General features: G+C 38.6%; 1 protein-coding gene across 1 annotated transcript in view; it reads right to left on the bottom strand.

Annotated features, from left to right (window-relative positions):
* Positions 1-25,094, bottom strand: part of TJP3 (tight junction protein 3) — a gene marked incomplete at its 5' end in the record, with an annotated part of 839,650 nt that overhangs the window by 360,008 nt on the left and 454,548 nt on the right. The window contains 1 exon segment of the mRNA XM_044053884.1: positions 3,445-3,526. Coding sequence (XP_043909819.1) covers positions 3,445-3,526 — 82 coding nt within the window.

Genomic DNA, 25,094 nt, shown 5'->3' with positions numbered 1-25,094 from the left:
TAGCCATCTCATCTTCATCTGAGTGATCAGCCAGTAACCAGTTTCTTATTCTGTGAGTGTCCCTCTCCATTCCATCTTCCTCTAAAGCAGGAAGGAATTCAATGGCCATCTCGCCCTCTCTCTCTAACAACCCTATGGTTTTGCGCTCCTGCCACATCTCCTTCCTCAGGTTGACAATGCAGGCTTTGGAACTGCCTATATCTATCCAGCTCAGCAAGAACCTCCTCTAAATCAATACAAGCCTTGACTCCTGTGGGGAAGGACACCTTGAGCATAGCAGGATACCATAACTTGAATTTCAAGTCTAGTGACTTGCAAGCTTTAAAACATGGTGCAAACTTGTATCACCTCTATCTAGTACATAAGGAGAAGTCTTGGTACACAAAGACATGATTTTCTCTAGCCAACAAAAACTTCCTTTTTTTCCACCACAGCTCACATGGCAGATGTCCTTTGAGTAGAAACATTTGCAATTTTATTACTATTGGTCTGGGGTATTTCACAGCTGACGAAGACTCTGTGTGCCCAGTCTATCAGAATACTCTGCTGTGGAATACCAGTTCATTTATGCAGCAAATCCATCATTAGTTTCTTACATTCTTTTTCGTCAATGTCTTCTGGACTGTTTTTGAAACAATTTTCCCTTCTCTCACTGTCTTCTAAGTTGACAATCTCTTTCTTTAATTCTTCTTGTGTTACTTCCATTTTGTTCAGGTGCATGGGTATGGTCCCCCTCCACCCCCAACCATTTCATCCAAGTGCATGGGTATGGTCCCCTCCCACCCCCAACCATTTCATCCAGGTGCATGGGTATGGTCCCCCCCAACCATTTCATCCAGGTGCGTGGGTATGGTCCCCCCCAACCATTTCATCCAGGTGCATGGGTATGGTCCCCCCACCCCCAACCTATTAAGGGCCTTCACTTCATAGTGAATGGATAATGTTCTCTCAACTTCATCTAATCTTCTGTTTTTCAGTCTATTCATTACAGTAGTTGGTCATTTTTGGAACATCTGCATACATTGTAACTATTTTTACATGCCGATTGGCCACTGGATTCAATCCTGCCAGACCTGCTTCAGAGTTTGAGTTTTGTGGTTCTTTCATTGTTTTTCAATGTGCTGGCAGGGTGTGACCTTGAGTTTTTAAGATGTTATCTACCTTTTTCACCTCCATTTTCCCTTGGTCATGTTTCCTGACAGTGTGCATTCTTTGCTCAGTTAACGTAGCAAGAGTAAATTTAATAAAATAATTGCAGATTTAATCACTTCTTTCAAGCAGGAGGGCAAAAAGCTGAGTCTGCTCTGCTAAGCACAATAAAGTCCTTCAAATTCAAATCTACACTAATCTGAACTTTTCTGATAATGTCTTTAAGACAAACTACACTGAAACATCCCCAGTGTCGTTGACAAAATCTGCAAAACTGAGACCGATCTTTAGGAGGTAGAGTATGGGTGACACTAGGATCTAGTACTTCAAGTTATGAAGATTATACATGTATTAATTTTAAAACTGGTGATTTGGAAAAGCAAGAAATGGAGTGTCACTCTAAGCACACCTATACTGAAAGGTAAATAAGGAAAAACAATATACATGTGCTAGCCGTGATACTCTCATCTGAGAAAACCTATAATAAAATTAAATTAACAATAAAAACATCTACCTGTATCCATCAGATGTGCTCTCTCCTCCCTACCTTTCAAAACCACTCTGAAAGACTTCCTTGCTAAAATCTGTCTTTGTTCTTGCTCAAAACCAGGATAAACTATATCTCTAAATGTGAACAAGTACCTTTTCATTCCTTATGCCTCCTTACACTCCCCTTTTCACTTACTTCCTTACTGCTAATTCTCTTCCCTTTCTCTCTAAATATACCATACGCCTGTTTTCTCTTCACTTCATATTGGAGTTCCTGTTTGTATTATACTAACTTTCCTCTAATTTTTTCTACAAACTGTCTAAAATTTCTCTACATATTAAATGACTGTCATATACCTTGTATCAATTCTTAACCAATGTATTTATATGATGTCTAATTTGGTATAATTAAACTGTGCATGTTTTTGTTTTATATTTAAAGATTGTAAAATTATTGCTCTTAAAAGGTTTTGTAATAATTTAGAGCTTTTGTCCACCGGCCTCTGTTGAAAATGGGCTTCTACCTAGTCAGATTTTCCCAGTAATTAAATGTCAGTAAATAGAGAAATCTTACACAGTACACTACACAATACAAAACACGCCTGTTAAACATAGAAATAGATGGAAGTTTAGAGAGTTAGCAGCTGCTTTCTAAAACTATATGCACTGGGAAGAGGTTAAAATTAAGGTTTACAACAGTTAATTAGGGACTGAAAATTTGATAACTTAACCATCTGTACTGCAAACGTGGCTTATCTAACAAAAATATGATCCCAGCATAAGGTTGCAAAACTAGAAAATAAATAAAACTGCAATAATCAAATACAAACTCTACAAATATTAAACAAACAGAATGGGACTAGTGTTTTAATCTCGGCTAGTGGTTATAAAAAACACAGTAGAAGAGAAAGTGCTCAAGTAAAATGGGTAAGTAAAGCTTTCATAGGTTCTAAGGACAAGTTAAGTGAAACCAAACATAAGGGAAGGAGGGCAGCACATTTTAGAAAGAATGTTAAGTTACGGAGAAAGTAAAGTTGCTAGATGAAGTGAAATATTAGCATGAAGTAAGTGTGATGGACTTATTCTGTAAAGTAACTGTAAATTCAGATTGCATGTTGTTTCTGTATTATTTACTTTTAGGGACTTTCTGTAATGTATAACTAAAGAAATGGATTCCTGTCAGAAGAACAGAAGAAGCTTTTCACTTCATTGTGCTGAAGAACATCTCCCACAGTTAACGCAGACTGTACCTAGAAGGGCGAAGCACACCAGTATGAAATGCACCATGAGTGGAGCTGCAGAAATCATAAATGCAGACTCAAGAAAAGCAAATGACTTGATCAAATTCACAAGATGGTGAATTCTGAGAATCTAACATATAATAAAGAAATATTTAACAGTACAATGAATGGATTTATAGAGGAGAGTCACACTTCCTTTAAGGGTATAGAAACAATAATTATGTAAATTCAGTCCGCATTATTTTCATACATATTTTACCTGGCACTCAATACGTTGTACATCTATATGGATACTGCTATCTACACTGGAAGACATCTAGCACTGACAGCACTATAGTGCATAATGCAATCCATCTAAAATGACAAACTAAAGCAAATCGCTATTCAGTAAACAACTTTAGGCCTGTGAAAGTACAGATCTTCAGTCACTGCAAAGAGCCTCATCTTTAGTATTACAAGTTTGTTATGACTGATTTGTCATACTTTATAACTATATATGTAACAAAGCACTATGAACCAGAACTGTTACACACATACAGATGAAGAAATTGGCCACCTGACTTACCCCACACTATAATCATCACTTAACCTCCGAACAGGTGCTCTTGGCCAGGTGCTGTAGATTGACTGTTCTTTAGCTGGTTGATCTAAAACAGAGACCAATACAGAGATACTGTCATATGTTTAACAAACATTCTCATAAACACAAGTTTTCTGTGAAACACAATTTCTTTCTTTGGTAATATAATACACTCAAATATGAGAGAGTAAGAATTGTTCTGACAGCTTTGGTTATATTACAGCAGTGATACCAAATATACCTGCCTTGTAGTCAGTACACTTGTTCAGTTGCTGCTTTATTTTCCTGCATGTTACTGTGACAGCAGCAGCTCCAAGACTTTAAATATATATAATAGATCAGAAGACTGGTGCTGAGGTTGGAATTCTTTCCAACATCAGCCACCCCACCCCCACCCCCAGGTACTCAGCAAACTTAACTGCTAAAATATTAGCAGAGGAATACAGGCCAGAATATCAAGCAACAACTCTCTTACTTTTTTTGCTTTTGGGGTTGAGAGTTTGAGGTCATGTTCACTGTACAGCTGACTAGGAGAAAGAACACCACCACTACGTACCAGCATATAACATGTTTGACAAACACAAGTGATGCTATGACTTGAAGACCTGCTTCCACATAAAAAGGGTGAAAATAGTCTCCTCTCAATACTGCTTCTTATATTATCATCATCTATACCACTGAATTTACTGATCCAGTGTTACTATGGGGCACAGTGTAAATTAGGTTAAGAAGTGAGACATAGGAATAGCACCTAGGAAATAAACTGGCTAAAAAAATGTGAACGTCTCAGAATGTTTTGTACTCAGCAACTCAAAGCATTAACTGCTGGCATATACGCAACTTGATGGCAAAAGGAAACACAATAATCCCTCTAATATAACCAGCTGTTAGAGATAGCAACCTGCAACGCACCCTCAAAATGCCACCACCCATTCTACTCATTACAGATCTTGATTTTGAAATACATATTTTTTTTTTTGCTGAATTTAAAATAAGGTAGAAGAAAAGAGGAGGAAACATAGATGCAAATAACTTACAAGATGCAAAGGCCTGAAACAAAACATTCTATAAAAGCTAAACACTTAAAAATGAAACAAAAACTAAAACAATTCAACAGAACAATTTAATGATCAGGATGGATGCAGTCAGTACACTAAACATGTTCAGAAACATTTGCAGTGTGACCCACATCACTTGTGATATTGTGGATGCGAGGCCCTACACTGCCTGTTTGGAACAATCTCTTGTGTACATCACACAGGACAGACATCCAGCATTGGACTTTATGGTCTTTCATCTCTTAGTTGTACATTTTCCTTTTCTTTTGTTTTCATACCTTCCAAAACGTATATATGAGATGTTTGAAATAATCTGCTTGTTTGAGGATTAAATAGCATTATTCCATTATTTTAGCATTTAATTTCAAAAGCTATGTGCTGAGAAATTTTGTGGTACTTTCTGAACAAAGGTATCCTCTTCTGTTGCTCTGAAATTAACAACAAATTGACATTTAAACAAATTTTTTTCTACAGAAGAATGCAAAATGCATTTAAGAGTTGAAAATGAACCCTAAATAATTAATGTGCAACTTTATCTTTTATTAACTGAATATTATAAATTTTTGTTACTAATTTCATATATTTTATTAATTTTTCCCCTCCTTGGTTCAGGTCAATTGTACATAGTGTATATAAAGGTTTATAATACTTGTTTATTGATGACTGTATTGTTAAACATTCTATTATTTGGAAAATAAAAAAATATTTGAAGAAATATCATCAATACAGTAATTTGCTGAAAAAGAAACATTTGGAGTTTAAGCAGGTCAGTTTTGTGCTACAATGTATGCAGTCATGAAGATGAAAGCCATCAGTGTAGAGGAGGGATTTCATAAATCACTATTATGGACGTGCTAGAGACTTATTTAAGATATGAAAAACAAACAGTAATTTGTTGAAATTTAGGGCTGAAACAAGTGACTGATGCTTGTGTGTAGATTTTGTTATATGATCAAGGAGATTTCATTCTGTCACAACAGACAATTGTGGTGTTGAATGCACAAGTCAGCAATTGGCTGGTGAAGTTAATGATGTTTATTTGTAAGCTGCTGGAATTAGAAGACAAATCAAGATGAAATAACTTGTGTGTGACTGAAAATCTCGAAAATGAGAAAAGTCTGGAATGTGTAACAGGCAAGGATGTCAGGTTTGTTGGTTTATTTATTTTGTTTTTCTTTACTAGGGTAGAACACCAATCAAATGTGGCCATTTACAGGCTTAATGTGGGCTACTTAAGTAACAGCAGTAAAGAAAGATCAAAGGTATAACTAAATTATGCAGTGCAGTGACAAAACATAGATGTAAAACAAAGATTTACACGACTGTTTAAAAGCAAGTAGGATCAGGAGTGCACAGTGCATAATACAGGTGTTACAGGCGAGGCAAATGTGGTCCAACTAAAAGAATGGACACAACTACATGCGGGATGCAGGGAAATGTTAACAGTGAAGAGAAGAAATTGGAGAATACTAAGAGCTGTAACAGAAAATCTAATAACGACAGATAACATTAGATACATAGTGCAGAATGGACAGGGAGATGCTAAATCAAGGAGTAGGAGTTTGTATGGTGGACAGGTTAGGAGATTAAGCAGCCAAGGTTTGCTGAGATGAATGTAGTAGTGCAAGTTAATGGAATGGTCTAGTTTGTCTGGCTATCTGTATTAATTTAGAGACAGATTACTGGGTCAATTACTGATGCCTGGCCTAAAAGCCAAAAGACTCAATATTTTGTTGGGATTTCAACCTTGGTCTACATGTTATATTGTTAAAATGTCCAATACAGATTTACTATGTTTGAGTGCATTTAGTTGTCATGGAGGGGGTCATATATTGAAGTTAATAAGGGACATCGACTTCTTTAAATATATGCCCAGATAGAACTCAGAAACCAGAACCCAAGACTAAGCAGGGGGTTACAAGTGAAAAGATAACTACATATCCAGCAAGAAACATCTACCATAATTTAAAAACTTCTGGACCCCAATAAACATCTTAGTCGCCCCAGGCAAGACTTTCACTCAAGCTCTTTTCCTGATGGCTGCCCTGTAGAAGTTGCTAAAAGATTGTGTAAAGAGTCCAAAACAACCTCACTACCTCCTCTCACAACACTAAGCTCAATAATTCCACTATTTATCTTCAGTGATAAAGCCTACCATCTAACTGATGCCCCTCTAATCAGATTGAAAAAAGGTGGAGATACCGGTTGGTTGCTTATCTGGAACCAGGGTCCACTAAATCACACATGCACTCAAGTCATTATGCCACAGGTACCAGTACGACTCCATCATAGTCCAAGCACGTGTAAATGACCCAAGATGTACCTCCCTGGACTATATAAAGAGATAAACATTATGGAGCTTTCAGACTGTGTGTCTCAGGCTGGTAGGAGCCTGGCACTGAGCAGCATATTACCATCATGAGGATGCTGCCATAACATGAGAAAAAAAATGACTGATTTCAACAAATGGCTGTTTTTCTGGTTCATTCTAAGGGGATCCAATATTTGTCAACTTGGAAGGATATGGTCAACAGACCATGTTGCTTTGCCAAGAATGGTCTATGCCTTTCCCCTCTAGGCTTTTAAATACTGGTGGAGGCTTTGTCTACCCCCAGACTGCCTTTTTTAGGCAATGTCAAATTAACAAACCTACCAACATATGAAAAACAACTCAACAGAACCTCAAGGTGTTACTAGCCCAATGTCAGGAGCCTACATAAAAATCTGCACTCCTTCCAAGCCTTCCTCACACTCCAGACTACAGATATTTGTGCAGTTACTGAGACATGGTTTAAAGTGGCAGAGAGTACTCTGACAATTCAAGGTTTCAGTGCCTTCTACACTTTTAGACTAGTAGTTGCACAGACAAGGGCTAAAGGTGAGAGTGTCTCAATGTACTTCAGTAATAAGCATACCTCTAGGGTGGTCAAACAGGGTGACGTACTGGAGTTCCTCAACATTCAGATCACCATAGACAAAATCTCGTACCACATCCTAATCAGCTATAGATCACCCAACATTGTCCCAAGAAGTTCACGATGCATACCTGGACCTACTGGAGACACTTACCACCGAATCTAACACCCTCCTCATGGGAGACAAATTACCCTTCTATAGATTGGGACTCCTACATGGCCTTAAATCTACAGGCACAGAGATTCCTGGACTTTGTAAATACAAAACACCCTTGACCAAATACTGAAAACACATGCTAGAGGCCCCAGTATAGTAGCCCTTGTGTTCACAAATATGGGAGAATGCTGCAACTTCACTCAATATCTTGTCTAGTAAGGTCCAACCATAAAGCTGTCTCCTTCATAATCAAAATCAACTCTGTAGTTCCATTAAAACCATTAACAGTTACTATTCCAAAGCAAATTACCTGTTATTAAGTGATGGTTTGTCAAAAGTCAATGCCCCCCAAACATCAAGGACACACCAGCCTATATCAAACTGCTCTCAGAAACTCTGTACAACCATGTAATGGCTGCATAAATGCTGCTGTACCTACCAGAAATAAGCTCAGAAATAGACACAGAAACAAAATGCCCTGGTGGCACCCCAAATTAAACAGAATATACAACTAAAGGAAAAAAAAGTATGGCAAAAATCAGGAAGGGCAATTCCCATGAATATAAATTTGATTGACAGTCCACTCCCACACTGACTACACCAGCCTCTTACATCATCTAACCCCACCCTGGACCCCATGGTATCACCCCCTCTCTCAGAAGATTGGTTAACTGCCCCAGTTTCCCGACCTTTATCTGGACTGGCACACAGCTAGCTAGGTGTCTTTTGGACTACATTTACCACCTGGAACTTGGAGAGGAAGAATCTGAACAGAAGAGCCCTGGCTTCACTACCCAGAACAAGGAGAAAGGAAGAATCTGAACAGAAAAACCCTCACTAACTCCTAGACTCAGGAAGAAGCTTGATAGTAAGACCCCAGAATGGAGTGCCTTAATACCATGCTCTGGGACCAACAGTATTCCACCTCTCACTGCAGTTACCCCACAGCAACTAAGTAAACAAGTATACGTACTGTAGCCACTGGGCCTGCATTTAACAAAATTTCTATAATCTGCAGTACAATAAAAATTATTGTTCCAAGGCACCACTCCACAATGCTACATTATTTACACCACAGGCACAATTTGCCTATGCTCAAAGAAGCACTGAGATTCTTATATTTATTAAAGTGTTTGTATACTTTGCAGTTCATCACTTGCTGGATTTTCATTCCATGGCCCCAAAAAGTCTACAGAAAAGGCTCTGATGTCTCAAACTTTACTTATTTTCTACCTTTTTCCTCCTACTTGTGCACACCCATGAGCTCTGTAAAAAATGAGCACAGACGTCTTTTCCACTGTATGCTATTTTTCTGGCTGCATGTATTGTCTAAAAATGGGAATCACCTAGTGTAGCTTTAAGTGACTACCTCCCCTGCATATGAAAAGGTCTGTCTTCTTCAAGAGGAAGAAGAATGGGGACTGGTCACATTAATCATGTATACGAGCCTCGTATAAGCAGGCACTGTAAACCTTTTTTGTTATACAAGAGAATATTAGCCTTTCCTATTACATGCCAAGAGATGATACTCATAAAAGGGGGCACAGCCTCTCATATTACGTGACAGAGTTGAAAAAGTTCTGTAATAAAGCTTTCATACTTGGCTCCAATGAATATGAGCCCTGAAGATGCAGACACAACTTCTCAGTTTACATGCGTCTCAGAACAGACTAAAAGTCTGATAATAGCCTCTTAAAAGCAGGCATTTTCAATGTTCAAAGTGTAAACCACTCTATTAGTTGACCTGATGAAACTTAGACAAAAGTGTTTTCTTAAATATAGCTCTATAGTTGTAGCTCATAATGTGTTGCCATGTTTTGTTTTCTAGAAGTTAAAAATAAAAATAAAACCTATTAACTAAGAAAGAGGTTCTGTACACTGCTGAGCTGGTAAACCCATATGGGTCTTTCAGGAATAGTCAAACAAGGGACTAAGCTCTGAGCATTGGAATTGGCTCCTTGTTTTTTCTTCCAAATTTTCCTCCAATGAGCTCCCATGGACCCTCCCATCACTGTCTGCAACTGCCTTTAAATAACTGACCTGTTAAACGCGATGCATTAGAACAAGAACACTCATCCATCTACACACTTAACTGAATAAATTACTGGAAACTTCAAGGTGTCATTATTCCTCCCACAGGGAGGGTATCAGAGAGAGTCTCTCCTAGATCTGCTAGATAAAGTGATTTATCTGGACTTATCCTTTATACTCGGTTTCTTGTTAGTTCTGCCACTCTCTGGGTCACAGGTGGGATACCAGACTTCATTGAAGCCCTCTGTATTACCTCTGATTTTTATAAATATAAAAACTGTGTTATCAGAGTAAAGAGGGCTAATCATGTCAAGAAAAGCCAAGTTTGAGGTTAAGAAATCCTTCCAGATGAAAGATAACCATAAGACCTTCTACAGCTATAGCAGAAACCTCAACAGCAGCACACGCAATGTGCTGAATTGGTGGTTAACAGTGCTACATTCACCAAGCCTGGCAGTACGACGAGTCTGTTAGTGGACAAATTCAGTTCCATCCCCCCCCCACCCACCTCTACCATTCCCTCAGTAATACCCTCAAACATAACCCCTCTAACTACAACTATGAAGCATGTACTGGCTACACTCACTAAAGCCAAAAATAAGTCCACAATAGGTCCCAATAACATCCTAGGATACCTTCTGAAGAGTATAAAATGTGACTTTACAGGACCCCCCCCCCCCGAGTCATTATTTAACTATAGTCTTAAAACAGTCACAACAACAACGCCACGTAAACCAACAAAATAAAAACACTCAGACATACGGAACGAACTGTTAGGAACCCTAAGGAACACAGAGTGTTTTTATTTTATAGTCTTAAAATAGGCTTTGTGCCATGTAAATAAAAGACTGCGACACTCACCCCTTTTAGGGAAGGACCTTCAACAGATCCTGGAAACTATAGACCTATTAGTCTGACTATTTTTACTTGCAAAGCCATGAAAAGAACAACTGTGGAAATTAACAAGGATGTAGGAGACCTCCAAACACTGGATCCAGCCCAGTTTGGCTTTGTCAAACAAAGGTCATGCTTACTGAATTTGGTGGACTTCTTTGAAAAGGTCACTAAAGTAGTGGATGAGAGGAAATTGTGCATGCTGCTTACCTAAATCTGGCAAAGGCTTCTGATACAATACCCCACATGGGCATTGTCAACTAACTTACAGAACTAAGTACAAACCCCTCAATAACACGCTGGCTAGCTAGCTGGCTCATTGTAGGATCCAGGAGGTAAGAATTGGGGACACCACGTCCACAAAAATGATGGTCACCAGTGGAGTCCCCCAGGGCTCTGTGCTAGGCTCACTCCTCTTTGGCATCTACTTCTCAGATGTCAAAGGCCTCTGGTTAATCAAGCTTGCAGATGACTGCAAACTGGGAGCAGTCACTGAATACCCCCAAGATGAGAACACCCTTCAGGAAGGTCTAATACAGAAAAACTCTTGGTTCCAAACCAAACAATAGCAAGCAATGCATTATAGTACCTTTTGGGAAGTTTGACACCCCAGGTAACTATGTCATCAATAAAACATCCTTAAAAGTTGATTCATGAGTCAGGGATATGGGAACTCATATAGATAGTAACCTAGCTTTCAACCAACGTGTCCAAGGCAATAAGAAAATCATTCTATGTTGCTCAACTCATAAGCAAGGGCATGACATCTAGGTCAGAGAGGTCATCATACCACTCTAGCCAGCCCGCATCAGGCCCATCATAGAGTAAAAGAGTAGAATGCCCCCTTCAGTATGTACCTCACTAGTCACATGCAACAACTGAACATCAACAAAGGTTCTTTACTAAAAGATACAGGAAATAAACACAATGTCCTACGGTGATTTCCTCAAAGCCCTGTTTTACTGGGTATCATACACACTTCTAAGAGGTGATCTTTGCCTGGCATACAAGGCATCCCTGGAGCCTGTTCCAAGTAATCTTTTGAACATCTGCAAAACAAACAGCATCAGAACTACTAGATTAAGAGACTTAAATTTTACTTGCGACATAAACAGGACGATAGGTTTATGTTTGTTTCTCAGAGAATTCCCACCGTCTGGAACAGGCTCTCCATCCATGTGAAGCAGAGTTCCTCTCTACCCCTTTTTAAGAGCAATTAGGCCAATGGATGGGTAATTGCAAAATTCTCCCCTGGTCTGGCTCCTATGTCAATGATGGATACTGGCAGTCAGTAAATCAAATTTGTGGGTCACATTTTGGTTGCACAGCTAGACTTTTAAGGGTCTTAGTGGTTGTTAGCCTATTATACACCTATGAACTTATGTACCCATCAGAACATAAAAGTGCTAAAGAAACTTAAAGGAGCACTAGCTTAGATTTTTGCTAGAGGAGTTTGTTTGCATTTTAGAGATGCTTAAGTCACATGTTCATCCAGAGGCAGGGTTTTCAGACAATCTCGTTAGCATGCAGCAAATCAGATTCCACAAACTTGAGAGGGAGTGGATTGCTATATAATACTCCACAATGAAGAAAGATAATCCAAGGCCAATGAATGCTCCAATAAAGGTTTTATTGACAAAATAACAGAACAGATACTTGCGTCGACCTAGGTTTCGTCCGTCTCCACGGACTTCTTCAGAACACAAGTACATACAAAATCTAGCCATTTAAATACCCTTAATTGCCAAATTAAAAAACTAATTAATCAATCAATGACATAATAAATGAGAAACATTTTTAAAATGAAACCATAATTAAAAATGACAGCATGTAACAACACTGTGTTTCATCCATCAATAATATTATGAAAACATTGTGCAATTGATGCATACATTGTGTACTAATGCAAATGTAAACTCTAGTTTTGTGTATGTATTTTAAAAACTCCCTAATATACATATATAATGTATACTTATGATATAATAAGAAATTAATTCCACAAGAATAATACCAAATTGAAAAAAATAAATATAAAAATATTGTTGTTTAATAGATATGACTTATGTAACCTAATACCGTGTCATGTATATAAAAATTGATTAAAAATTATTTAAATTATTTAAAAATTGTGTATATGTTAAAAATATAATAATAATAAATATCCATATACAAAGATGTGTTGTCCAAAATGTAAACATTAAAGTTATATAAATGATGTGTAAAACGAATATACGTATATATAAGCATTTTAAAATGCGTAAAATGATTATTTAATATGTGTTAATATATGTCCTTAGGTCGTAAAACCCACCATATAAAAAAATTTTTTTACTATGTAAGAAAAAATATAAAATTTATCCATTACATTATTTGTAATATTTTGTACATTTTATACATGTAATATATGTGACATATTTGTACCAGAAAATGTATTGTACAATATATGTTTGATTCCAATGATAACATAACCAATACTAATGACCTTTAATGCTATAAAAAATATAATATAATAACTTATTATAAAAATAATAAGTTAATTAATGCCTTAGCCAGACATATAAATCAATACAAAAATCACCAGTTCAAGTTTTTTGGAGTACATCATCAGAAAATGGATCTACAGGGTAAAATTACTAAATATAATTTGGATACATCAGAATTGAGGATGCAGATTTTATTGAATGCCCATCAGCATCCTGGTCCAAATGAATACATTAGTATTAAGCCTATTTTATGGTTACATATCATTAAAGGTCATTAGTATTGGTTATGTTATTATTGGAATCAAACATATATTGTACAATACATTTTCTGGTACAAATATGTCACATATATCACATGTATAAAATGTACAAAATATTACAAATAATGTAATGGATAAATTTTATATTTTTTCTTACATAGTAAAAAAAAATTTTTATATGGTGGTTTTACGACCTAAGGACATATATTAACACATATTAAATAATCATTTTACACATTTTAAAATGTTTATATATATGTATATTCGTTTTACACATCATTTATATTATATGTAAGAACTTTAATGTTTACATTTTGGACAACACATCTTTGTATATGGATATTTATCATTATTATATATTTTTAACATATACACAATTTTCAAATAATTTAAATAATTTTTAATCAATTTTTATATACATGACACGGTATTAGGTTACATAAGTCATATCTATTAAACAACAATATTTTTATATTTATTTTTTTCAATTTGGTATTATTCTTGTGGAATTAATTTCTTATTACATCATAAGTATACATTATATATGTATATTAGGGAGTTTTTTAAATACATACACAAAACTAGAGTTTACATTTGCATTAGTACACAATGTATGCATCAATTGCACAATGTTTTCATAATATTATTGATGGATGAAACACAGTGTTGTTACATGCTGTCATTTTTAATTCTGGTTTCATTTTAAAAATGTTTCTCATTTATTATGTCATTGATTGGTTAATTAGTTTTTTAATTTGGCAATTAAGGGTATTTAAGCGGCTAGATTTTGTACGTACTTGTGTTCTGAAGAAGTCCGTGGAGACGGACGAAACCTAGGTCGACGCAAGTATCTGTTCTGTTATTTTGTCAATAAAACCTTTATTGGAGCGTTCATTGGCCTTGGATTATCTTTCTTCATTGTGGAGTATTATATGGCATAGCACCTCTACTTCGGCTGGGTGCTTTCTCTTCCATTGGTTTTTTGTCGGTGAGCATTGTCTCTTGGTTAACAGGGAGTGGATTGCTATAGGAATCACCAAGAGCATACAACTAATGTTTGTCCTTTTGTATTCTCCTCCTTCCCCCTCGCATGGGCTATTAGATTAGCTGAATGACTGGGTTTAACCTAGACAGAGATGCTATCTAGTCACATTGAAAGCTGCAGCCTTTGCAGCAGTTTAATGACCTCTGCTTTACTATGTACTTTTTTGGTAAAACTGTCTAAATTATCCCAGCCTAGGGAATAGTAAGTTTTGTTTCATGCTTATTGCTATGTACTTTTTTCCTGCACTGACAATTCTTTTTCATATGGCCTGCATTAGTGCTGCTTATTATAGTGAGTGCTTCTGTAGGTAAACTTTTATAATGTTACAGACGGTTTCCATTTCACAGAGCAGCAATGCTTAGGGCAGCTGTGCTTTGCCGTCTCCTCACCTTTTCTCTAAAAATGCCAGGCAACTCTGAAACTGAATCTTATAATTTCCCAAAAAGTAGCCATTTTCCCTGGTTGATGCCGTATTTTGTCCTTCAAAAATCGTATACCAGTAACTTTTTCTAATTTTTTCTTTTATGCACTGTATCTAAATAGTTGATGGTTTCACTCCTTTCAATAATGTTAGCCTGCCGTACAGTCACATTGTTTAGCTTTATAAAACTGAGCCAGATGCAATGCATACAGTTCCCATATAGTTTTCAGTACACCTTTTCCTTGTGTATTACAGTAGGTACTTCACAGTGGCACTTTTTCCTAAGGGCTGTTTGCATGCATGTAGTTACGGGATCTTAATGAGTTCTCGGCAGCATTTACACAAAAAGGATCGAGCCTTGACGATGTAATACACACATTAGACATGTCACTGTCTGCAGCCAAGTTTAGTCCTGTATCACAAAAGAGAAGAAAGACTGCTCACAGACCATAGATTCATACTAGGATATCTGCCCTAGGGCATTTATAAGCCTAGCCAGAGTGTGTTTGGCTTTCGCCATCCATTTTAAATTAATTTTGCTATGCCCTTTTTCGAGGTTAGTATACTGTGCCTCTGTCTAACAGTGACACAGAAGTGATACCCAGGGTAAACCTACGATCTCCCATCCACTCATCAAGATTCCTCTTGAAGAGAGTCAATGAGGGACTCTGCCTAACCTGGACTGGGATTTTATTCCAGAGTGAAGGGAGCCTCTGGGTTATGAATCTGTCCCTCCAGCATGTCCTATTTACTTCAGTGCTGAGGTTCAAGTCTCTCGAGCGTGTAGCTCGATGGGATTTGGATTTTCTGAGGTGCAGCATGTCCATTAATTCTGGGTTGGACATGGCTTTATACGTCAGGCACAGATCGCCTCTGAGCAGGCGGTATGCCACCAAATACAGCTGGAGTTTCTTTAACCGGGCAGCATATGGCATCTGTTTGAGCCCTATGATCCTGTTGGTGAGGTACTTTTGGGGTCTTTCCAGTGGCTGCAGGTGTCTGGTAAGGTACATCCCAAAAGGGGCATTGTACTCAATTATGGGCCTGATGAGAGATGAGTAAAGAGGCACGATGACCTCCCCTGATCTAGATGTGAATCCCTTCATGATTAGGTGGGCTATATAAAATGTTTTTCTAACCACTTTGGCCACGTGGTTGTCAAATGAGAGATTGCTATCAACTTGGGTCCCCAGGTCCCTAATTACTTCTTCTGTACTTAATGGATTACCACCTATGTGGTAATTTGTGGGCACTTTGTTTTTGCCAAAGGGGATGACTATACACATTTTGGCGTTTAGCTTGAGGCCATGGCTCTGGCACCAGTTGTCTGTTTCTATGAGGCCCTTTTGGAGGATGCTTGTGTCGGCTGGAGAGTCGATTATGGCGCCCAGTTTGCAGTCATCTGAGAACTTCGTCAGCCACAGTCCTTCCGTGTTGGCCTGTACCTCCGAGAAATATATACCGAAAAAGAGAGGTCCCAGGACTGAGCCTTGTGGGATGCCACTTGTAACTGGTTTGGAGTCTGACATGGCTCCAGCAATTCTAACCATGTGGGTTCTGTCCTTGAGCCAGTTTGCAACCCATCTAGTGACATAGGGGTTTATATATAAGCTGGTGAGCTTATCTATAATGCCCGAGTGGGGTATTGTATTGAAGGCTTTTGCGAGGTCCAGGTAGGCTGTGTGGACCACCTTCCCTCATCAATGGCCTTGGTGACTGTTTCAAAGAAATCAACCAGGTTTAAGAGGCAGGATCTGCCCTTAACAAAGCCGAACTGGGTAGGATCCAGTGTCTGTAGGTCCCCAATATCTTTATTTATGAGGTCCATGATGATCCTTTCCATAGCTTTGCAGACCAAGCTAGTCAGGCTTATGGGGCGATAGTTTCCAAGATCCGTTGAGGCACCACCTTTGTGGAGAGGGACCACTGTTGCTGTACGCCACTCTTTGGGTACATATCCTGTAGTAAGGCTGAGATTGAACAGTAGTTTTATGTTTGGGTTTAGCTCTTCTTGGAGTTCATGTAGGGCGCAGCCCAGGACACCGTCTGGTCCCATTGATGCTGTTTTTTTGCTTTGGAGAGGGCAGCTCTTACCTGATCATCTGAGATGTCAGGGGAGCAGCACTCTGCTGGGATAAATATTTGCCCTTTTGGTGGGGGAGTTTCGCTGAACCTGTCAGCTAGGATGTTGGCAATGTCTGTGGGTTCGGTGTATTTTTTGTCATTTTGGACTAATTCTGAGCATATCTGGGAATTCCCACCCAGGTTCCTAACATAACTAAAGAAAGCCTTGTGATTATCCTTAGTGTCCTGTGCAATTTTTCTCTCGAAGCAGGCCTTAGACGATTTTATGAGTGCCGTAGTTTTTTGCTAATACTGATCAGAGATGCCTTCCCTTTTTGGGATTTTGCTCTATCATGTAGTAGCTTCCTCCTTTTGTATAGTTTGTTTATGGCTGGGGTCCACCAGACAGGACGTCTGCCTTTGGAGGATTGGGTCTTGGTTTTATTTGGGATTGCATGATCCATGCATTCCTGAAGGTGTTCATAGAATGCGTTTATAAAGGATTCTGCAGTCTGGGCCATATTTTCCACAGGCCCGGGGGCTTTGAAGGATTCCACCTCGGTTCTGAGGAGTGTGAAATTTGCTTTAGAGAAGTTTTTCACTGTGGTTTTCAGGGCAGGGGGTGGAGTCGGGATGTGAATATCCAGTGAGATTAGTTTATGGTCTGATCTTACCAGTGAGGGATACACTTCTGGTCTGGAGCATAGAGTCCCCATGTTGGTGATGATCAGGTCCAGTATGTTTTCTCCTCTTGTGGGAGTGGTAACAAGTTGTTCCATAGCATTTGAGTTTATAAATTCTAGGAATCTTTGGGCTAGGGTGTTGGAGCTAGAGTAATGCTCCCAGTCTATGTTTGGGTAGTTGAAGTCGCCCAATATAATGGTGTTTGGAGAGACCGTCATACTTTCCAGTGTTCTCAGGAAGGCCGAGTGGGGTTCCTGGGTTTAGGAGGGTGGTCTGTAGCAGGCTACAAACTGGAAGGCAGTTTTACCCACTGTTAGTTGCACATGGATAGTCTCTGATGCTTCGTGCTGTGCCACCAACCTGGAGGTGTGGGTATCTTTGACGAATATTGATACTCCCCCTCCTTTTGTGGTACAGTCCAAGTTTTGGGGCTGAAAAGCATGGTATGAGGTATAACCTGGTAGTGCTGGGGTGCTCTCGGGAGCCTTGAACCAGGTTTCTGTTACTGCACAGATATCTATGTTCTCCATGCTAAAGAGAGTTTCGAGTGCGTGCATCTTGAGGTTTAGACTTCTGGCATTGAGTAGCATTACTCTTAGTTTCTTATCCCTTGTGATACCTATGGAGGTGGGTTTGCCTTTTGAGCCTTGCCTAAAAAAAGGCACTATGGGGGTAGCAAGAGCCTTTGCCAATATCCGAAAGCCCAGGGGTGACAGGTGCAAGCCATCCCTAGCGAAGCATCTTGGCTTGTCGAGCATACTTAAGCCAATTGTTGAAATTGATCATCTTGTCTTCATATTGTGGCATCATTCTTGGTGAGGGTAAGATGCTACTCAAGGTCAGGGTCATACCAGCCAGGGCTACATGCTCAGAGAGCTCCTCTAGGTCTCTTTTCATGTAGTCCAGGGAGGTACATCTCAGGTCATTCACACCAGCATGGACAATGACTGAGTCATATTTGTACCTGCCTTGGAGTGACCTGAGTGCTTGTGTTATGTGGCGGATCCTAGCGCCCAACAGGCAGCTCACCGTGACCTTCTCCTTGTTTAGCCTGGTGAGCGGGATGTCAGTGTGCCTGACGATAGAGTCACCTATTACAAGTGTATAAGGTGTGTTGTTCAGCCTTAAGGGCTGTGACTGTTCAGCACACTGGCTTTGTGAGCTATGTGTTGCATGTGTTTTGTTTTGGGGTAGCGGTTGCTTGGGTGTCTGCTTTGGAGGTCTCTGCTGCTTAGGCAGATTTTTATTTAGAGCCTCAGAGTATGTTTTTCTGTGTTTATGTGTTTGGTTTGCTGTCGTGGTAGGTCTATGTGAGACTGGAATTGTAGTGAGTGTGGTTTCCTTCTCCTCCTGACTGGTTTCGCCAGTACTGAGTTGAGAGAGCTTAGCCTCCAATATGGCTATATGGTTGCATCTCTCACATGTGTTGGAATTTGTTGGGAGGAGGAGAGGGTTGTCTGTGTACATGAGGCAGTTGTAACATTGCCTCAAGATTCCCAGATTCACCAGCTGGACCGGAGAGGAGATTGACAACTGACCTTTGGACATGCTAGAATAGTATTGGGAATTCCTTTATAATTGAAAAAAAAGGGCCAATGGGGAACGAGGTACTCAAGGTTAGTTTGTGAGGGTGTAGTGCTTTTAATATTTTAGTGCTGACTTATATAATTGCTTTAGTGAGCAAGTGCCAGATAACTTAAATGCAATGTGTTACAGGTAACTTAAATGCAAAAATGACAAACAGTAACTTTCTTTCAAGTAAAACAAGGAAATAAGTACAGTAAGCAATGCAGATATCACTAGGGATCCACAGAAGTGCTGAAAAGCCGCGTTTTAGGTGGAATTAGCATTTCAGGGAAATAACAAGCAAACAAACAAGCAGCATACAAATAAAGCTAGATTCAGCAGGCCTGGATCTAGTCTATGCTACAGCAAACAAGGTGTACCAATTTCAGTAAGAAGCAGTTCAAATATGCAGGCACTATAAGCCTTTAACCAGAAATTCCCAGCTCAGAAGGGCAGAGTCCAGCCTCTTCTCCCACAAGAGTGCAGACCACGAACCCTTTTAATGTAAAATAATTGGCCTGAAGCCCAATTGCTTAAACCAGAATTAATACACTTTTAGAATAACAGACACTGAGCCCTCAATCAGCAGTTCCCAACTTAGAAAGATGTAAGCTACCTGTTCTGCCACTACAGTGCAGACCACAAACCTTCTTAATGTAAAACAATTGGTGTGAAGCCCAAGTGCTTAAACCAGAATTAATACACTTTTAGAATAACAGGCACTGAGCCCTCGATCAGCAGTTCCCAACTTAGAAGGATGTAAGCTACCTGTCCTGCCACCACAGTGCAGGCCACAAACCTTCCTAATGTAAAACAACTGGTCTGAAGCCCAAGTGCTTAATCCAAAAGACTTAGAATGATAGCTACGCTTAATCAAGTTACTACCAAGCAGTAATAAATACAATTGAATACTTTAAAGAATGCCTGGATTAGTGCTCAGGTTATACAAACAAAGCTAGATTCAGCAGGCCTGGATCTAGTCTATGCTACAGCAAACAAGGTGTACCAATTTCAGTAAGAAGCAGTTTAGATATGCAGGCACTATAAGCCTTTAACCAGAAATTCACAGCTAGAAGGGCAGAGTCCAGCCTCTCCTCCCACAAGAGTGCAGACCACAAACCTTCTTAATGTAAAATAACTGGCCTGAAGCCCAAGTGCTTAAACCAGAACTAATACACTTTTAGAATAACAGACACTGAGCCCTCAATCAGCAGTTCCCAACTTAGAAGGATGTAAACTACCTGTCCTGCCACCACAGTGCAGACCACAAACCTTCCTAATGTAAAACAACTGGTCTGAAGCCCAAGTGCTTAAACTAAAAGGCTTAGAATGAGTTACACCAAGCAGTAATAAATACAACTGAGTACTTTTAAGATGACGCAAAAGCAAAATAAAGTAGGAAGAAACATAAATACAGTAAAAGCAGATTTTTTTTTTTTTTTTTTGAGTGAGCAAATGAGATGGGCCCAGGAGTTACAGGACAGAAACAAGTGCAAATACAGGCCTTCAAATCAGAAAGCTGAGAGAGATGGAAGACCGCCCAAACGGCCAATAACTACAAATTCTGGGCCAGAACCACTCCTTATGTGGTAGACAGGTTACCTAGTGCTTACCACTCCCACTGATAAGCTAGAAGGCTTCCCTCCAACACAGAAAGGCCTGGGGGCTCAGAAGCTTACAAATAGTCCTGGATACAGCAAATCTGTATCTGGAACACTAATTACAGGAAAGGTAGGAAACAGGCTTACAATTTTTTTTTTCAGAAAAGTAGCAAAAACAGTAGTAAAAACAATTCACATGCAATGCAAGCTGGCACACTTGAGTATGTTGCAATATTAGTCCACACACAGTTTGAAAACATTTAATTAAATTAAAAAGGACTAAAAGCAAGTGCAGAAAGGGTTTATTAGGTAGAATGCGGTAAAGAGATGGGACTGGGGGAGTGTCTTAGATCAAATCTACAGTGGGGCAGGCACTGCAAAAGCCACCAAATTTAAACTACTACCAGAACAGGGAGGGGGGTGGGGTGGGGAAAAGTTTCAACAGAGATGTGAGGAATCTGATTGCAAATTATAAAACCCAAAAATATATACTGATCTCTGTATATTTGCAGAACACTAAGACAACAGATATCTAAGCAACAATTTAGCTCTATAATACAGAATAATACAGAAAAATAGACTCAGCTCTATATATTTGCAGATAGTCTTGTAAGGCTGTTCCACTTTAAATGCAGACTGCTGCTATTAACAGTTCAAATTAAGGGAACCTTGAGTTAACAACACACAAGCAATAGAAACCACAATGGGGGGGGGGGGGTTCAACAGAGATGTGAGGAATCAGAGTGCAAATTATAAAACCCAAAAAATATATACTGATCTCTGTATATTTGCAGAACACTAAAGACAACAGATATCTAAGCAACAATTTAGCTCTATAATACAGAATAATACAGAAAAATATACTCAGCTCTATATATTTGCAGATAGTCTTGTAAGAGATTTAACAAAGGCAAAGACTGCCCGATTGCCATTCCACCACTCACTGAAATCATCATATTATTGCTCCTTTCCTATCTCTGGCAATGCCATGTGCTAAACAGTTGCCATTATTGTGATGAATAAATGTGTCAATGACACCCTGATCCATCCCCAGGACAAAACAAAAATCAATTGTGTTAAAGGCATTATAGCTATTGTGTCAATCAAACTAATGAACAGCTGTAATAAAGATAACTGTAAAAAGGTTATACAAATGTTTATACATACACATACAGCAAGCAGTGGGGATTGGGGAGTTTGCCCTTTCACCACCATAGAGTGATCTCAGATTTTGTATATATAATTAGCAGGGCGTGTTTGGCACCCCTCCCACCGTAAAAGAAACTTTTTCTTTCCCTCCCTGGATTGACCAGTTTTTTTTGCTCATGTGGATTTTAATTGTACGAATATGCAACTAAGTGTCATATACTCATATTTATTTATGCACGCATACACACACCTTTTTCTACGTACATATACTATGTACATATCCATGTATGTGTGTGGAAAGATATTTATATACTAGATCAAAGGATGCTAGTGTTGCTCTGTACTCTGTCCTAATGAGATCAATTATTGTGTATAATTCTGGTTTTTTGCATTTGCCTACACAAACATATCATATGGCTATAAAAGCCCTGAAAGGGTCCTGGTGAAAATGATTATTGCCCTTAAAATCCCTTCGCTACTAAGAGAGACTACAAACCCTATCCCAATGCTCTGTCAATTACAGACTCCTGTGAAGAGATGTATTGCTTGCATTCCTTACTATCAGTGACCCCCACCACAATGGGTTAATTATACTTTAAAAGAGTAAACAGCTAACAAACACCACAAAGATGAATTTGAACCAACAGTAACATGTAAAAGCATGTTTCATGGGTCAGAGTCATTACCCATTAGTTGCCCTTTCTCAGTTGCAAAGTGGTTCTTCAATTTAAGCAGAGTGACACTTGCCTCCTTCAGGACTAGCCTTGGTGAACAGATAAACAGTAATGATTTTGCCCACCTGTTAGTGGGGATACATCTTGAGGGTAGTATTTGACAGGTTGTACATTATCTTTACTTGCCCTGTACTTTCTATAATATGATCCTGTGTTCGGGATACATAAAGCGAATAGATAGAAAATGAATGGTTATTATAACATTGCAGAGTAAATACACCACTGACATTTACTAAGTTTACATTAATAACTAAAACAAAACATTTTAAGTCAATTTCTTTCTTCATTGTAGGTAATTCACAGACATTGCATATGGAATTGCATGAGTGATGCAATCCTGAATGGTTAGAGGAAAGGACAATTGATGTCACAGTCACACAAACATGATAGGCTAGCACTTGGGATAACTACAGATGGAGTGGTATAAATTGTAGTCCAGGAAAACTGGAAGAGATAAACAATAACATTCACAAAGATATGCCATAATCACTAGTATACTTGCGTAATGTGATCATCTGTATAACGTTGACAGTATACAAAAATAATGATGTACATTTAAAAGAAAGCACATAAGGAAATATATAATGTAACATAAGGAGATTCCTTATTCCTAGACTTGTTTAAAGCATACAGTTTGTCACCCCACACTTCTGCTTCAAATGTCCTCATTATGTCTCTCTCAGTCCATCCTTCTATGGTTCAAAAGTTTCCTATCCAATAGATATCAGTCAGTAAAATGGCACTCCACCCTCTCTCCATTCCTCCCAGTCACCGTTGGTGTACCACAAGACACTATTCTTGGTCCCCACCTTTAACTTTCTCACCAATACCCTCCACACATCCACACAACAGGCCTCCCTGATACAGTATGCAGGTGACTCCACACTCATTTGCACATCTGACAATATGGCGCACAGCAACTGAAACATGACTTTGTAACAACTCATTCACAACCTTTAAAAAAAAAAAAAAAAAGTACTACTATTTCCCCAAATCCCTCTTCCATGTAAAAAATAAATGTCCTCTGTCTTGATAATACAACCATTGAAGTCTCTTCTCACAGCAAATTATTAGGGATGATAGTGGATGATAATCTTAAATTTGACCTGCATACACAAACCTGCACAAGAAAAACTCAGGATGCTTTGCAGAACCACAAACATTCTCACCGACACAACTAAAGCTACACGAGCCATTACAAATCTCCGCCCCACACTTCTTTATGTTGCTCCCATCCTTACTAACCCTTCAGGCATCACAAAAATCAAAACTTGAACAATGTTATAACACAGTTACTAAATTTGTAGCAAATACCCCATTCAGAACAGATAACTGTATAGCACTAAAAAGCTTAAAGTGGTTAGAACTACCTCATCAACTAACATATACACATCATCTTATCACCTATAAAATTATCCAGAGTACTTCTGCTTGCCCAGCACTAAACATTTTACACAATTATGTTCCTACCTGGTCATTGTGATTCAATGACCAAAAACTCCTGTCTGCCCACAGACCTCTCAAATCTGCTGGGCATTGTCTGTACTCATACCAGGTTGCTAAGGCCTGAGGCGCCTTATCTCTGTCTAGTCACTACACTCTTCATCCTTCAAAAAAATTCTGAAAGACTTCCTAGCCAAAAGCTGTTCTTGCCTCAACACCAGTATAAACTATATCCCTAAATGTTGACAAATACCTATTCATACCTTACATCTCCTTAGTCTCCCTTCTTCACTCACTCCCTTACTTCTATCAATATCTCTCCTCTGGCTTTCTCTCTAAATATACTGCAAGTCTGTTTTGCCTTACTTCATATTGCAATTCCTATTTGTATTCAACTGACTTAATTTCTGTATAAACTGTCTACTATATCGTCATATAACTTTGTATCTGTTCTTAACTAGTGTTTTCATATTATGTCTAATTTGGTGTAATTTAAATTGTAGATGTTTAATATGCCTGCCTTTGTCCTTAACAACTTGGCATCAATAACTCTTGATACTTCCTTCTCCAGCTAAATTTGATTAAAAACTGTTTATACTTTCCTTAAAAACCTCCTAACAATTAGATCCAGTCATCACAAAGTTAAGAGGCTCCAAATGTAAAAACCTTCTACAATTTTATGATGAAGTCTCAAAATTCCTGTTTACCTGTATTACTCAAGATACTGACACAGCAAGTAGATTCACAAAAACTTTATGTGCAACTGAAAAATGCACTGGCCTAGCAGTCCTTACTAGATACTAACAAAATAGGAAGTTTAAAAGTGAATCAGTCAGGTGATCTATGTGTACTAATAAAAATTATGATACAAGTAAAAAAGCTTCTTAAACTGTATACCAAAAATCAAGTTTAACATTAAAAAGCCATTGAAGGAGCAAAATAAACACCATCAGGAATATGAAGGAATCCCATGAACTTCATCTAGCATCAAAAGCTAGAGAAAAAGCAAGATACGCTTATGTTAGGAAACTATGGAACAACATCCGTTACTCAGAACTTATCAAAATGGCACTGCCTACTCAGATCCAGTACAGATAGCCTGACTAGTCTCATCTGCAAAGCCATGGAAG

The sequence above is a fragment of the Protopterus annectens genome, chromosome 13.part0, assembly GCF_019279795.1.
Source record: "Protopterus annectens isolate FY-2018-M chromosome 13.part0, PAN1.0, whole genome shotgun sequence".
NCBI classification, from domain to species: Eukaryota; Metazoa; Chordata; order Ceratodontiformes; family Protopteridae; genus Protopterus; species Protopterus annectens.
This window is presented reverse-complemented; position numbering and strand designations above follow the sequence as displayed.